We start from the raw sequence: 17289 nt of genomic DNA, 5'->3' as shown, positions 1-17289 counted from the left end.
GAACGTGTGTGTCAGTGCGTGACAATCACTACATCAATGAAGCATGGCATGTCAAAAACATTGACCCTGCATAGGAATTATACATCATGGTATGCTGGAAGTGACTTATGATACAAAACAATATTCTACTGGAATAGCAAATGCAATTTCCCCTTTTAGTGCAGTCGAAGGTCAGGGTCTGGGTCAGGGTGATAGATATGTGTGTGATAGATTCAGGGTCACAGTCCAGATACTATATCACACCATGACAGCTATATCCTGTTGTCCTAAGCCACGCATAGAAAGATACCACAAAAAGAATCAACTACATGTTTATTCTTTTCATTTTCTGAAAATATAAAATAACAGTCAACAGCTCTTGATTGACTTCTAATCTAGATGTATACACACAGAATTTACAAAATTAGCTGTGTGGCACCGCTCAGAATCAGCATACAGATTAATGATTAAAGACGTGCCTCTGCCAGTTTGATTTATGACAATGCAGCATGCACATACACACACATACTGTACACACACACACTCTTTGTATCACATGGAGCACACTGTTAAAAACTTTCTGTAAGACTTTGAAGAAATTCATTGAAAAAAATATGTGTGCACAGAATTGTTGAATATTACAAATCACTCTGATAAAAAATTATTACAATTTAAATACGCACTTCTTAAATGTGGACATTATTAAGATAGTGAATTGATAGTTACGGGGATCCTACATGAATTACAGGATTAGATAATCAATGCTCTGCAGGGCACTGACATTTAGATCAAGATGAAAATGTCAGGCTGATGTCAGTCACTTATAAGCTGTGCTTCATCCTCCCAGGGAGACGCTTCACTGGCAGTAGAAGGTGAGGACGTTTTCCTGGTTTCCTCTGACCAGCAGCACTGGAGGTCTCAGATCACGAGACATGAAGTCCAGCCAAGCCAGGTAGAGGGTGCTGGGACACGCTCCTGTCCTGCCCACCGGCATGGTGCTGTCAGGTGACACACAGAGTCCCAGCACACACGGTTTAACAAGGTGAACAGTTTGTGATTGTACTTGGTCTCTGTGAGCTATCGGGCTTAAAAAAAAAATTAAAGACAACCAGGCAGTTGGCTTGCCTTGTAATTACACAGCCTCTCCTTTTACTCTGCATTGTCTGCCTTCTAATAAAGCAGCACTCCCACGGCCTAAAAAGAAGACGTGTCGCTGTACTCACACAACAATCAGAGCAGCCTCTCCGGAGTACTCCTGCAGCACCTCATTCAGACGAATCTGACGCAGAGACTGAATCATACACAGAGAGAGTTTACACTTTTAGTCAAAGCAGACAGAGAAGAAAAAGGTTTCGATTATTTCCTCCACCTGAATTCTTTATGTGCCATTTACAGGTGAGCGAGTATCCTGGTTATTATGACAAGGTTTTTGGAGTGTTCCAGGTATGTTATGCACACGTAAACATCATAGTCTGGTTTCAGAAGCCTGGAGTAAGTCAATGTAGCTTCTGGGTCTGAAAAGTGAAGCCAATATGGAAGTGCCTTAATCCTGCAGTTTCTCCAATGGTCAGGCAATGCTGCTAGGTGCAAAAAGTAGTCCGAATGAATGGAAGTCTATGAGAAGATGACCCTACTTCACACTTGATTTATTATCTCAGTAAACATTTTCCTAATGAGTTTATGGTCTCAGTCACCAGTTTCAAGTATTCTTGAAGGTTCATGTAGTAAATTATGGTCCCATTTAGTGGAAAATAGATGATAAATCAGGATACGCTTCAGGGTGGGACTGAGCTGTGACTAACCAATCAGAGGCAGTCTTTGTGGAATGAAAGTCACGTCTGGCAAAAAACAAGATGGCGACTAGGTTTCGTGGTTGTCGCCATCTTGTTTTGTCCACAAATCAGCGCATAAAGTCATGGTGACTACGTCCACTTCTTATATACGGTCTATGGTTGGTAGACGACACTTTGACTGAGATCGAGACTCAGTCAGAAACCTGCACACGGTTCCATCATGTAAACAGGGATATGACCAACCAGGTCTCTCATGCTCCATCTAGACATCATATCCCAAAAAAGATCAAAAGCAGGATCAGGCTCAAAACTGGGTAAAGTAATGTTCATATAAATGCAGTCAGTGTGTGTGTGTGAGTCAGACCTTGGCCCTGTTCCTCTCCAAATCCTGGTCAGTGATCATCCCCGGCTCTTCCTGCTGTCTTGGTAGCCCAGAATCAGAGTTCCCCTTGGGGTTTGTGTCCAGCCTGAAGTGCCCCACCATGTTCTCAAACTGCTCGACACTGGAGCACACAGAGACACACGGGGATCACACAGGGATCATGGAGAGTGAAATCATTTTTATTTGCTAACCTCAATGTTGAGGTTTTCCTGCCCTGTTAACTGCTGCAGCACACTTAGTGCAACTCCATAGAAGCTGGTTTACTTACAGTATGGGCCTTGAGTGAAAGACCAGTTAGTGATATTTTGGCGAGGAAGCACATTTAGGAACATACAGACATGAAGTCTTTTGTTTAAAATACAACAGAGCACCACTTATGGGATTTTAGGACATCAGTTTAAGTGACAGCAATGACATGTGCACATGTGACAGTGACTCAGAGGATCATTCAGCACCATGAGAGGTTCATGCTCTCCAAACACCATCTAGTTTTTGGTTCTGGCACAGGGAACCTTTTCGTGACAGGACCTCAAGATCAGGTGGAGCTCTGTGGCCCCTGGCATTCTGGGATTTTGCCCAGTTGGTAAACCCAGCACAGCCTGGATCACATGTGGAATTGCATGATGACAGATCTCCCCTCCTTGTTTGTGCTTTGTTTCATTCTCATGAGCAAGCTTTATGGCCTTACTTTCCAGGGTGGGGGTCCCGGTAGATGTCGGGAAGCACTACAACGTCATGGAAACCAAGACGGAACCTCTTGATCAGTGCCAACACCCTGGAAAGATAATAACATGTACAAACACGCAAAACACAGCAAAACTCTTTTAGCCGAGGCAGACTTTTAGTTTTATTCTGACGTCTTTTTCATCAAATGTGCTGCAGTGTGAATATCTCACAGTAATCTGACTGACAGGGAAGGAATCCAACTGCTTACTCCTCTCTCTGCTCCTCCCTCTTGTCCGTGTCTCCCCCCACAAACACTCGGACCTTACATCTGGCCCAGCGCTTCCGCCGAGTCAGCAGGTAGGGCAGCAGCAGGGTCAGACCTACACACACACACACACACACATTAAGCATGTAATTATCAGCAATGTATACATTAAGTAAGAAAAGTAAAAGTACTAATTGTGCAGTTAAATGGTCCCTGTCAATGTTTTACTATTATAACAGATGTTTTTGATTAATATAACCATTATTGTTGTTAATATCATTATCAATATTAGAAATCTTACTTCACAGAACAAGGGACTTCATGCAAATCTGGTATTTTAACAGAAACTAACCAATGGGAGCAGGTATAGACTAGCAATTCCCGTATTCTGTGAGGTAAAACTAGCATTTTTGTCAATAGAGTCTGGTGGCTTTGAAGAGAGCGGTATAAAAGGATCTTACAACTCTATCAATTTTTTTTATAAGTAGACTTTTCATTAGCTTTGTGACAACTTTAATCCATCTAATTAATTTTTTCTTTTTTTTAAAAATGTATTCAGCTTAAGGGGTTTAAGAAGTAAGAGTTTTCTCAGCCCATAAAACACTTCATCAGAATCCTTCAGCAGAAATATAAAAAAATTATAAAAAACTCAAATTCAAATTTATAGATACATGGTTTCACTGGAACGGAATAAAACATTGTAATTTGAAAAGTAACTAGTAACTAGCTGTCAGACTAATGAAGTGGAGCAGAAAGTACAATATTTACCTCTGAAATGTAGTGGAGTAAAAGTAGAAAGTAGAAATACCAAGTACCTTGAATATGCACATAAGTACAGTACTTGAGCAAATACGTTTAGTTTACACTCCACCACTGAAGGAACATTTTCTAGTGTTTAAAGAAAAGAAAGTGAGAGATGGATGGAGAGATGATCAGACCTCCATCATCAGACAGCCAGTAGACATCGATGGTCTTCTTCCCTTGTTTTTTCTGGAACACTGTACAGGGCTGAGCCTCTGCTTCAACAGACACAGTAGCTGTAACAGTTTTGTGCACATAAGAAATGGTTATTTTACATATATATTATAATATTGTACTGTATGTTATTATACAGTACAATACATACATTATATTATTTAATTTTAATTAAATGAATCAATACAATTATTCAATTTATAGGATTTCTGGGTATCCAGTACAATTTTTAAATATTTACTCCCAGGCCAAGTTTGCCATAATGCATAAAGTCAAGAATCCTAATGATATGATTATGCATATACACACATGTACTTCTTGTCTGTATGAGGGAAGGGGTGGAGATGGTGCTTATTCTCTCTGGTGCTCCATCAAAGCCTGGATTGACTGAAACCAAAAGAGAGAGATTTGCTACAGCATATGCACGGATTCACTCGTAGTCAGTAACTCGAATGATGAAAGGTGGATGTAGACAGTGCTTCCTACCATGCCCTAGAACTCCAAACTACTTTTTTAAAAAGAATTTGTCTAATTTCAGTTCTCACCATATGACTGAGCTGCATGAGAGACATCCAGGCCCTCCCTCATCCTCAGCACACACACACCGTACTGTAGGTCAAATGCATCACTGAAACACATGTTGGACAGCTTTATGTTTATCAGAGCTCATGACAGTAGTTCAAAAGTACACACACACACACACGCAGACTAACAATGAGGTTAATGGATCCTCACTCTACTCACTGCAGTATTCCTATGTAGTCGTGAGCAGCCTGAGCTGTGTCAGTGCACCAGTCTGTTTTGAAGCCCATCAGCAGAACATTTGGCTTCAAGCGACCCAAGCCGGCCCCCTGGTGGACAGTCACCAATAGAGAGAAGAGAGAAAGAGGAGAGGAGTCATCTGGCCAAGTTTTTCATGACAGACAGCTGATTGGTAAAGTGACGGCTCTTTCCTGTGTTTTATTTATGTAATCCTGAATAAAACTATCTTTGTGAGAGTTAAGTTAGTTAGAAAGTTAGTTAACCCACAACGTTCAGCTGATGGAGAATAGATGAGGTGTGATTCTGACCTGCAGCAGCATGTTAACTCCTGATCGTAGCTCTGTAGCCACAACACCTCTGTAGAATGACTTCACCCTCCGCTGGTTCAGCCAGACGACATGACTGTTGCTGCTCACCTGCTCCACCACAGACGGGGAGAGACCATCCTGACAAAGACGGGGTTGAATGGGTAATGATTTCAGTCCTGTGACAGCTGAAACATGGTATTTCCAACAGAAATATGTTCTTGCACATGCCGGGCTGGACTCACGGTGACCACATTGCCACACATCATTAGACTGAGACTCTTTGTGAAACAGGTGACGAGATCCACCAGTGCTGGGCGACTGCTGGGAGGTCCCGTGAGCACCAAACACTGGGGTCTGGAAGGTGAGCAGAGGCAGAGTTAGATGTTGAGCTCCTGCAGACACATCTAGCTCTTCATAACCCACGAAAGTAATGGTATTATCATTATGAGCAGTCATTGTTTTTACTGTGGGCATGAATGAGACTGATAGGAAGTGAGCTACTTAGATAAGTTTAAGTGTTTGTTATGATGATACACTTTCACAGTCCAGTCCACTGTTTAAGTAAACTGTGACTGTAAGAAATAGGTTTGCTGTTTGTTGACTGACTGCACATTAAAGCATGGGAAATTTGCTTTCGTGCCAAGAGTTAGATACGAAGATCGACCACACGTGTCTGTGTCTATCGCGAGTTTAGCATAGAGTAGAAATGGGAAAAGAGCCTGGCTCTGCAATATCCCTTTGATGCATAGAGGTCACTGCAGTGTGCAGCTATTCAAAAGCTTTTCTTGTATGTGCATGAGTTTTGATGGCATAGTTGCACATCAGCCACTACAGTGGATGCTACTGCATCAACTCATACACTGCTGCCCAGTGGGAAGCCATTGCAAGTGGAAAAAAAAGAGTAAAACCAAGATGGCAGACAGACAGACAGAAACACCAAGTTGCTCTGTTTTTTTCTGTTCAAACCTTCTATAAAAAAAAAGGTAAGAAAAATATGGTGAGATCAAGTAACATCTAAGGAGTAATGCAATGGCTAAATTTTCCAAGTATTGATTTTATATTGGGAGGAAATTATGATTAATCACATGTCCACTGAAATGTACATCATGCATCACTGGCTCTATTTCAACTACTGGACATGTAGATATATCTTTATAAAATATGGGTTGAAAAAAAAAAAGTTCAAATCTTGTTTTTCATGCCTAACGATGAATAAAAATCCCGACAGAGGTAAGGATCATAATTCATGCATGAAAGGGATACAGTAAATAATTCCTTACTAAATGTAGACTACAAAAGACAAATGTTAAGTGTGTGATGCTGTCACTGACCGGTAGTTCTTGACATGGTCCTCCACATGGTTGAGGCCTACACACTGGTTCAGAGCAATGTTGTAGGAGCTCGCCTGCACTGAGGAGCCCCAGTTTACAGCTAACCACAGAGCAGATGCAGTGCAGTTAGGATGGAGCACAGGAGGACAGCTGTACGGTGTGGGATATCTGACTGTGTGTGTGTGTGTGTGTGAGTTTACCAGGCGGCTTGTAGAGTGTGTATCCCAACAGCAGGAAGACAATGCCAAAGGCAATGAGGGCCGCCCACCAATTCAGCAGAAACATGATAACCACACAGCACAAAGCGCCCAGCAAAGACAGCCACTTACTGTAGAACCTGAAGGACGGACGCCAACCTGCAGACACACACATACACATGTGTATACCAAACAGACAGAGATGTCTACACACTATCCCTACCAACCAGGAACTCTGCTCTCTCCTGATGGCTGCATTTCTTCTCTGTTTCATTGCTAAATCTTGCATTCATCCCATTCAAGCACAACGTGTCGTGTCTGAGTTTTCTACCTGGGGAGTTGGTGATGGAGGCATGGAAGCAGCTGAAGTTGATCAGACAGTAGGAGCAGAGGAAGAAGTTGGAGATGATGGGAGCGATAGTGTTTAACTCGGCTGGTGGAGAAAAAGGACAGAATTTAAGGCAGAAATGGTTTAATTTGGTTTTTAAAGTTACAATCCTCAAGGTTTGAGGACTGAGTGAAACACACTTTTGTATTTCTCCTGCAACATCAGTTAAAAGTATTTACATTCTGTGATTTTATCTATCTATATAGTAGTTTTCATTTTTAGTGGCGGGGTTCGTGATTCCCATGCTTGATTGATATCTGCCTCACTGCTTACTCTTTACTCTCCCGATGCTGTTTCAGAGATTAATTAAAGTACTGCCAATGCAAACCCAACTTTTTCCTTCTGTTGCTGCTTCACAATAAAAGTGTCAAAATAAAACACTGAGGGACTTTTATTGTGAAGTGGTCACAAGACATGCAATGTATTGTAGATGACGTCAAAACAAGACGTGGTGTTTTTTTTTAAAAACAAAACTTTTGCAAGGGAGTAATGGAACAAGGAGAACTTGTGTGACCTGCTGTTATGTGGAAAACTTCTTACACCATGTGCAGAGTGAAATGCAATTATTATTGACAGACTTCTTTTATGTTGTTTGGCTGCACTGTAAACAGTTACACCAGCTGCTCTTCTGTTATATTCCTGACAAAAAAGAAGTAAGAGTGATGTATTAAACTTTCTGTTACCATGCCAAATCGACCAGGATTGAAATCTTGAGAGTTATAACTTTAATGGAGTTTAACATGTAAAGATTTTTTAGCTACTATTTTTGGTAAGTTACACCGTACTATTCCATACACGAGGCAGTTGTCATTGCTGCATTGTGGCCACTTTTCCCACATGTAAAGTCCAATCATTCATTAAGACCATACTTCCTAAAGTTCTACTGGTCATCTGTAGGGGTTAGAGGCTCCCTCCAAAGCCTCACCAATTATAATGAAGCAGACAGCGATGATGTACGTCAGTAGGTAGCTTCTGAGCGGTTCGTCATTCTTGCCGTAACCTTTACCGAAGAAACCGATGAAAGGGTAGAGTTTGTCCCTGCAGAGACACTACCACAGAAAAAAGAGGAAAGACAAGATTGTGTTTAAACAGGTGCAAGGAGATATACATATATTGTGTGTTTGAGTGTGTGTGTGTGTGTACCTGGAAGACCTTGGGTGCAGACACCAGGCAGGCCAAAGCAGAGGACAGTGTTGCTCCAAATATACCAGCAGTGATGAGAGGGCCGAAGCCTGACACCATGCTCATTGACTACAGACACAAATACACTTCTTACTTATCAGGCTCACTTCTCTCACCAGGAAAAAACTGTCTGCTTACCAGGTGACCTACAGTTAATGTACATGATTAATACAGAGGGAGACTGAATCAGTCTTGCAGAATGACACCACTGTTTGCTTGTTGCTGTCACTGCATTAACTGTGTATTTTCTGCTTCTGGCTGTGAAAGAAAAGTGAAATAAATGCCTGTGAAGTAACAACAGACGATTTACAACAGGTAAATATTTCTGAAATTCTAGACTCCATCACCCAGAAGGGGTCTGTTTGTGCTCTGCAGTCTCACTTTGCGATTTGGACTGAACTCTACATGCAGACAATGTCCGGCAAGGCTTTACAGTGAGAAACAGAAAGGTGCATTTCACTCATTTTTGTGTCTCATTAGTGTGCGAGCTTGAGCTGACCTGATAGTAGTTACTGATGCCGTAGGTGCATGTGTTGTTCTTGATACACTCGGTGAAGTCCCATCCGTACTGACAAGCTAAGCCAACACAATCGTCTCTGGATGAGGACGGTGGCAGGGTGTCATTTAACAGGCCAGACGCGTCCCGCACCACACAGGATCCTGGGAGGAAACAAAAACACATGGACACGAGCATGTATGAATGAATCTGCATATGCACAAAGGCCTACACACAAGAAGACAGTATTGATATTTTTGGCACAATTGGTTTATTTTTGGCACTTGTTAATGGAAGAAATAAAATCAATGTCCAAACACGCTGTAATTCCTACTATATTCTTACATGCTTTTGTATGCTGCTCTTATTATGACAACATTTCCAAATTCTATTAAAATGTTTCAATATACAATAAGTTACTGTAAAATTTAGAAGAAGCAAAAGTATGTAAATGCTGCACATTATAATGGACACTTAAGGACGATACACAAGGCGTGGCTAGCAGAGTCAGATGGGTGACATTAGTTTGGAACATTGGGTCTTTGATGGGTCTCGACACTTGGATTTGTTAGAATATATCAACTGCACTAAATCACTTTTTTGTGTAGTAAATACTGAATGAATCATTGATCATTTTACGCCACATGATTAGGTTGGTGGCGGTGGTCATATTGCACAATAACATCCACAATGTGGTTTAAAGACCCACTTACTATATGGGCAACAGGTAAATAGAGGTTTGGTGAGCAGTACAGACATACAGTACCAATGGTGGCAGTGATGATGAGGTAGGAGACGGTGGTCCACAAAATTGCCATCAGTGTTCCTCTGGGGATGGCCACAGTTGGATTCTAGGAAAGAGAGGACAAAGGATACAAACAGAAGGTGTTAGAACAATGGAGTTATAAATTGCCACACATATGTAAGTGCAGGAACAGGATGGTGTGTGAGGCAAGCAGCTGGGTTTGAATAGTGAATGGTGCTTCTTAAATGAGGATTTTACCAAAAAAAAGGTAAAAAGGCAGAGAGACAGATAGAAGGAAACGTACCTTCAGATCTCCAGAGATGTTAGCTCCTGCTAGGATACCCGTGGCGGAGGGGAAGAAAATGGAGAACATGCCAAAGAAGCTGCCCTCTTTCCCCCGCCAGTTGGGCACAAAATTGGCCACAAAGATATCCACTGTGGAAGGTGAAATAGTCAGCTGAATGGAGAGCTCAGATAGGAAGGGTTCTTACATGCCTCTAAAATCATGTCAGAATCAGTTAGCCTTGATTTGTGTAAAAAAAAAAAAAATACACACACACACTATAGCCTCACTCTGTAATGAAACAGGAAACTTTGCATTGACTTGGAAGGAGCTCTGATACTCCACCAACTAGTCACCTTTGTAGCTAAAGAAACCCTTGGCTTGTTTCTGTGGCGAGGCAGGGATGACTGTTCCAACAATGTAATTGACAAATGACACCATGATGACCATGAAGAACAGAACCTGAGCCTGTGAAAGGCAGAATACAGAAAACACATGGATGTGGACAGACATTTACGCACAAGAACGAGCTATTGTAACTCACTACGGTCATAAATGAACTGGGGTTTATGACACCAGCTCAGAATGCAAAGGGACACACCTACACATGGGTTATAGTTATTCCAAACTATTACCTCTAGTGGCATTAGAAACTGCACTGTAACTGGCACCCACTGACATGTTGGAAAATATGCTTGTACACTTTTATGCTAAGGATTAGATGAGAAGATTGGAAGAAAGAAGAAAGGCTGGAAGTAGGAGGAAACAGCTAGCTTGACGTTGTCCTAAAGGTAAAAAGATCCCCACCTCTATATCTAAAGAGTTAACATATGATATCTTGCTTGTTTTATTCATACACCAAATGTGAGAAATAAGTTGCAGTTTTAAGGGCTGTTGCGTAGTGAAATGGTTTCTTTGGTGGGCAGTAACTTTGTGGGGTCTTGCCAGATCTCATGGAAGTCAGAAGTCACAACTCCAGGAAGTCACTGGTCCTGTGAAGAAGTATTTCCAGTACGCAACTCGTGTCGGAGTCACGTGTTAATTAGTGAGCTTTAGGAGGACTTTTGAACTTTGGACAGAACCAGGCCAGTTTTCTTACTGCATCCAGTCTTTATGCTAAATTAAGCTAGTGCCATTGGCTGATGGCTCTATGTTCAAATGATCGGTACAGAACCGAGAGTGGTTCTGATCTTCTCATCCAACTCCTGGCAAGAAAGTGGATAAGTGTCACTGTTTTAATATGTGTATTTCCCCAAATCAATTAATTCTGCAGTGATGAAAAATGTGGTGCATCAGATAAATTATTTAATGGAGTGTGCATTTTAAAATCCCACCACTTGTTGTTGACCAGTTTGGTCTCATATGTTTGATGGCGCTGACCTTTGACTCCCATGCCATGCCAGCCATTGAGATGCCCAGTAGACATGTGACAGTGATGATGCCGATGATGCGGATGTCATTGGTCCGGTCGACCATGGCGGCTCCGTTTTCCTAAGAGAGTAAGTTCCAGGTGTGTATAAACAGAGTGAAAGTCTGTGTTAACTGGACAGTGTCACTGTAAAAGCTGCTCCAAATACAAATTGACCAACAGCAGACTACTTACACGCATGAGGTCTGCAACAGTCTCAGCAAAGCCCACAGTGTGCATAGAGACAGCCACGGCGTTGGCAAAAGCAAAGATCAGACCGATGGACCCACCCAGCTCTGGTCCAAGACTGCGACTGATCAGGAAGTAGGTCCCACCTAAGGACAAGGGAGGGGGGGTGGATTCCTGTGAAATCATGTTAGGAATCCCCTGGTAATACAGTGTAACAATGCCAGACACAGTACAAAGATGTATGGAGGAGGCTGTTGCATGTATCACTGATAGGACAGACCTCCTTTGACCTTTCCGTTTGTAGCGATGGCCGAGGTTGAGAGACCAGTGATCCCAGTTATACAAGAGGACAGCAAGACAATCACCCAGGTCAGACCTGACGAAAAGACGCAAGGAGAAAGAGAAAGAATGACAGAAGGCCTTCGTCTGGCTCGCTATCTAAGAAACATGGTGCACGCATCAAGCCTTTTGAGAAGTGAATGAACGCTTTGTTAGACGTACCTATACCAGCCTGAGCCGTGATCCAAGGCAGTCTCAGGTACAAGATCACCCCCCAGATATTTAACATGCAGCGGATCTGCAAAAAGGCAGCAGTGACTGTGTTAGCCAACAAGGTTAAACTCAGGCACTAAAGGTTGTACAGTAATTTTAACCATACTATGGCTGTCATGTGCTCGTATGTAGAGAGTGAGAATTTTCTTAGATGGCAAGAGTCGGGCTAATGTACAGTATTTGAGTATTGATGTTAGAACACATTTGCTCATCAGATTTTTGGATCTAAATACTTAGAAAAATAACTCTATAACTGATAGCCAGTCAAATCAATATAATTTGAAATTGTACAAAATGAAACACACACACACAAATACACTCAAAGAATACGCTCAGTCATACCCAAATAAAACAGATGAATGACGAATGACAAGTTGTAATGGAATGACTTGTAGTTACTGATAATACCAACTGTGCTGAATCCAGGGAAGCTGATCACACCACCAGCATTAATGCTAACCACATCCCATGAAACAGCCTCAAAGCTGCTGCTAGGCTGAGGGCCTGAAGGAATACTACTAACTCCACACCTGAGCCAAGGACTCTCTTAAATAGAGACTCTATTAAAAAAAGCCAAAGATGAAAATCTGAACTGAGGATGACAGCTCTGTCAGAAAGCTGTTGCTGTTGCTTACCATACTCTGTACACACCGCAGTAATGTGAGGATTATTCCTCATGCTGGGTCTTTCGACATTCTGGCTCTGAGGTCCTGAAAAAAGTCTTTTCCCTGCTACTTGGCAAACTGAGCCACAGCATAAATACATTTCTAACTACTTTCTAACTTTCTAACTCTGGGGAAAGGAATCAAATCTTTCAGCAGACTCCTCGGCCTGAATACACGGCTGACATTAGCGTGCTTCACCCATGGGACAAGATTTATTGACAATTTCATATTGTTTTGGAACTGGAGAAAACTGTTAAACCTGATGGTGTTCATCCAAACATCACTGGATCCCGACTAACCTACGTCATGCCCTTGGAACGCCACATCCATCTTATCCAAGCAAGAACGTGTGGATAAGAGTAAAGGACACACACGGTCAGCCTGCCCCCCCCCCCCCCCCCCCCCCCCCCCAATCAGGATTTCTTGCTGCAAGGATTCTGGATCTCACAGTGCACAAAGACAGGCTGCCTCAGCCCTCCTCCTCAGGATCTCCACGGCCCCCACAACCCCTCACAGCACACACAGGACAGTGCTCACCCTTCACCTGACCCTCTGCTTCACATCATCCAAGGCATTCAGAGGGTGTCTCTGTCCAAAGCAGGGAGCCAGCCAAACTGACCCACCCTCAGTTTGGGTGCAAGGAATATTAAAATGAGTATATTTACTGTACGTCATTTGAATATGTGGCTCTTATGATGGCTCTCACTGTTACATTATATCAGCCATCCACATATTCACCACTGTTTCTGCACGAACTCTCAGGGTTCATTACTTGGTATCACTAGATATGACCTGAATATTCACATTAATAAAAAAGACTCAGAAGCCATGCAGCTCTTGAATTTACTCACCCAACATGTGAATGAAGCCGCTCATCAGCATGGTAACACTCCAGGCATTGTACATAGTATAATGATAACAAAGGTTTTCTATTCTATTTCTAATCTGTTCTAGAGGTCGGCTGACAGAATCCCCCTGCGACCCTTACCTGCACACCGGGATCATACTACGGCTTCTCATTGTAGCAGCCCAGTAAAAGAGATGCGCTGAGACACCTGAATCACCCTAATTACATTATTCCCAACAGTAAAATTTCCTGTTACATCGATTTTAGTATTTTGGCCGGTGATGGAGAAAATAAAAACCCTAAAAATGTGAAAATCTTAATCCAAATTATAGGGAAAAAGGTTGGAAAATAGCATAATATTACCAGAAGAGTCATAATTTTATAAGAAATAATTGTAGGTCATGACTATAGTTGTATTTCTAGAATAAATAATCCGTCCATTTTTTGTTTTTATATTTAGTTTTATGGAGAGTCAGCGGAAAGTTTAACATAAGATAAAACCTATTTTTTATTATTCTTGTGGTGAAATTTGACTCAGCTTAAAGTTTAGCACTGAGCAACTACAACTCCCATATCTGCAGCACCAAAAGCCACACTGGCCCAGCCCAACCTACCATGACTCCCTGCACCCAGCCAAAGCGAGTAGGTTCAGGTGGGGGCTCCTTCTGCTCCTCATCCTCGTCCTTCTCAGAGCTCTCTCCACCTTCCATCTTCTCACCCGTTGTCTCCTCATACAATGGAGGTCTGGAGTCATCCTAGTCAAGCGCATTTCATTCATGTAGCCCATAACCATCAATCACAAAAAGATCTCAGTGGGCTTTACAATCAGTAACAGAACATGACATTAGGATAAACATACCCTCCCCCCCCAAAAAAAAGCTTCAGGGGAAGCCACAGAAGGATCCTTATTCAAAAGCTGTTTTCTTGTATATGCATGAGTTTTGATGGCATAGTTGCACATCAGCCACTACAGTGGAAGCTACTGCATCATCTCACACATATGGTGACATCAAGTAACATCTAAGGAGTCATGCAATTGCTACATTTTCCAAGTATTGATTTTATATTGGGAGGAAATTATGATTAATCACATGTCCACTGAATTGTACAGTTAATTATATTGTACATCATGCATCACTAGCTATATTTCAACAACTGGACATAAAAACACAGGGTTATATATTAATCATTTTTGTTCAGGAATGATTCAACATGTCTTAATTTAGGTCATTTCAAAGGACACAGGATGATAACAAGTGGAGATACCTCACCTCAGGGTTTGCGTGCAGCTGGTACAGAGACGGTCTGAAGCGCCTCCGGCGACCCCACACCTCTGTCTTGGTGTAGAAGTCACAGTGTGGGGGGGCGTCCAGAGTCTCATAGCCAGTTAGAGCATCAGATCCAGGGGATGCGACACCGCCTCCGTCACCGTAACACTGATAGAAAGCAGACTCATCAAGTCCTCCGGGTGCTGCCGTCCCATTGGTTACTGACAGAGGAAGTCTGGCTCTGTATGCAGCCAGGTGAACAGGGTCGCTGGTTACTGGGAACTCCATTCAGAATGTCACACTGCTCTTTTCACAAATGCAGCCAAGACAGTCAGCTTCAGGGTACGAAGTCTTTTCATTCGACAGATGACTTTTCCTACACAAGTCAGTCTGCCAGTCAAGGCGATGGATCCATTCTGTAGTTGAAGGTGTATGAAGGAGGCTTTAGTGTCAGGGTTGGTTTTATATTTGACCTTAACCAAGCAGGAAGAGCCTGAGGGTGTGTAGGAAGGCTGGTTAAGCAAACAGTCAAACAAGACTCATTACAGGAACTATTAAGCATGACATGGACTGTTTCACATTACAGGGTCACCCATGAAGATATTCTGGACTGGGCTGGCCCAGGAAATACACTAAATAAACAAGTGTACACAAAATGTCCCTGTAGAGATGAAGGATTTTTAATCTGATGAAAGATGATTAACAGAATTGAGTATTGGGAGTACTGTTCTGGTATATTTCTGTTTAGTTTAGATGCGTTTGCATAAATGTTTTTGGTTATATGATCACAACTGTTAATCATTCCAGGGAGTTTTTTAGCCAAGATCTAAGTGATAACCATCAAGCATCATTACACACACAGACCAACCTGGAACACAACCTTTAATGCGACACACACAAGGGCAACACTGTTTGCTCGTTTAGGAAACGTGTGTAAATGATATTCTACCCACACGACTGAATCCAAATATCAATATATTATTGATTACTTTAGGAGCTTCCCTGCTGCAGTGCATTGCTGCCTTAATGGAATGCCATCAAAAAACGGCCTGTGCACTATTTTCTACAGGTTTTTCATTAAACGTGTCATCAACTGCACTGCATGATATCAGAGGTGGGCCACACTGACAGGCCCTTATCTGGGGACTTCACAACAGCCACATTATTTAAAGGGATTCCCCAGTGATGTATCATTGCACTTTTTCAAGAGACAAATAAAGAAAGGACAACCAAAGCAAATGGTGGTAGCAGAGATAGACTTTTTCAGTGTCCAGTATGGGTCAGATTCCAAGTCAACAATTATGTACTTGGTGTGTGCACATCAGGACGACACCTAGAAGCGTTCTTTGAACTGATACCCACTGCTGTGAATTGAACCTGATTCATGATGCGATCACACTTTGGTAACAGGATAGCTTCAGTATATCTAAGCCTGACGTTTTATCTCATGACTTTCTAGCAGACGGCCTCGGTCTGCAGCAGCGAAACCATAAGTCCACAGTAACACAAACACACTAACTGATAGATGATTCCTGTGTTCTGCATGTTCTTAGACCTGGTTTAAAAATACCCAAGTTCTGCTTAGGCATGAAAACCATTAGATAAGGGTCAGGGAAACATCAGGGTTTGGGTTAACATAAGTACTTTGTTGGGGGACCGTCATTGTCATGGTGACATTAATAACCAGGAAACAATCGTAGTGGAGGTCTGGTGTTTTGGAGCTACTTCATTCTGTCAGTATGTAAACTTTTGCCACCATGGAGTGACATCATCACGATTATTTCATCAAACGTGCAAAGCTCCCCCAGGGCCACAGAAGGAGAAGCACTTGTGACGAGCAAACTTGACACGTAAAACACGAGGAGCCTCATAAACTCACCAACAGCCACCACTGCAGCTGAACAGCACAGTCACACAGTGTCCTTGACTGCAGACACACTTTCCACTGAGCAGCCTCTTCAGCCTGACGCTGAAGAGGCTTGAAAACTTGAAACAAACCACGACCACGCACGCTGCTGCCGTCCTTTTACTGTCGTCTCTCTCTCTCTGAGGTTGTTCTGGATTATCATGCAGATGCACGATCGCGGCTGTAGTCTTTCATGTTCAGCTGAGATGTAATGAGGGCTCCCATTTCGCTGATTAATTGTCCGAGACCTTACAGTCATTTACAACAATGTTTAACCACACACACACACACACACACACACACACACACACGCAATGCCTGTATGTATGCACCAGTGTGTAGAGAGAGAGGTCAAGGTCACTATTCATCTCTTTCGTTAAAGAGTTACATGACTTACAGCAAGCGGCCGAATGAAGTATCACACGTACAAAAATGAACATTTATTAACAGATACTGTATGATGGATGTAATCTAAGTTCTACTAAACAGCACAGACAAGGTAACTAGTACATATTATGATTCTGCACACACTGTACACAGATATGTGGCAAATCAGAGGAAAAACAAAGACACTGGAGAAAGTGTGCACTTCCAGTTAAAGTTTTGCAGTCAAGGCTACTTACTCAAAATCAAACCAAACCAAACCAAAGGTCTTGATCTCAAGAACTTCCCAGATTTTTTTGAAATAATGTAATGATTGCA

At 42.3% G+C, this 17289-nt stretch overlaps 1 protein-coding gene across 1 annotated transcript; it reads right to left on the bottom strand.

Annotated features, from left to right (window-relative positions):
- Positions 1-835: 835 nt before the first annotated feature.
- On the bottom strand, positions 836-14969 carry slc12a3 (solute carrier family 12 member 3). Its single transcript, XM_070831506.1, has 26 exons — positions 14685-14969; positions 14028-14168; positions 11851-11926; positions 11630-11725; positions 11356-11495; positions 11133-11243; positions 10109-10220; positions 9774-9904; positions 9491-9575; positions 8728-8888; positions 8190-8297; positions 7972-8095; positions 6990-7091; positions 6662-6817; positions 6462-6561; positions 5373-5484; positions 5131-5268; positions 4805-4911; positions 4606-4688; positions 4370-4447; positions 4024-4122; positions 3089-3200; positions 2843-2929; positions 2137-2275; positions 1203-1270; positions 836-977 (listed from the first exon to the last, which is right to left on the bottom strand). Exons 1-26 carry the CDS (start codon positions 14967-14969, stop codon positions 836-838), a joined length of 3093 nt encoding a protein of 1030 aa, XP_070687607.1.
- Positions 14970-17289: the final 2320 nt, after the last annotated feature.

Source organism: Pempheris klunzingeri, chromosome 5 (genome assembly GCF_042242105.1).
Source record: "Pempheris klunzingeri isolate RE-2024b chromosome 5, fPemKlu1.hap1, whole genome shotgun sequence".
Taxonomy (NCBI): domain Eukaryota; kingdom Metazoa; phylum Chordata; class Actinopteri; order Acropomatiformes; family Pempheridae; genus Pempheris; species Pempheris klunzingeri.
This window is presented reverse-complemented; position numbering and strand designations above follow the sequence as displayed.

Coding starts and splice junctions, on each gene's coding strand:
- slc12a3 (XM_070831506.1), bottom strand. CDS start 14,969: ATGGAGTTCCCAGTAACCAGCGACCCTGTTCACCTGGCTGCATACAGA. Junction 11,726..11,850: donor CACGGCTCAGGCTGGTATAG/GTACGTCTAACA, acceptor TCTTTTCGTCAG/GTCTGACCTGGGTGATTGTC. Junction 11,496..11,629: donor AAACGGAAAGGTCAAAGGAG/GTCTGTCCTATC, acceptor CCTTGTCCTTAG/GTGGGACCTACTTCCTGATC.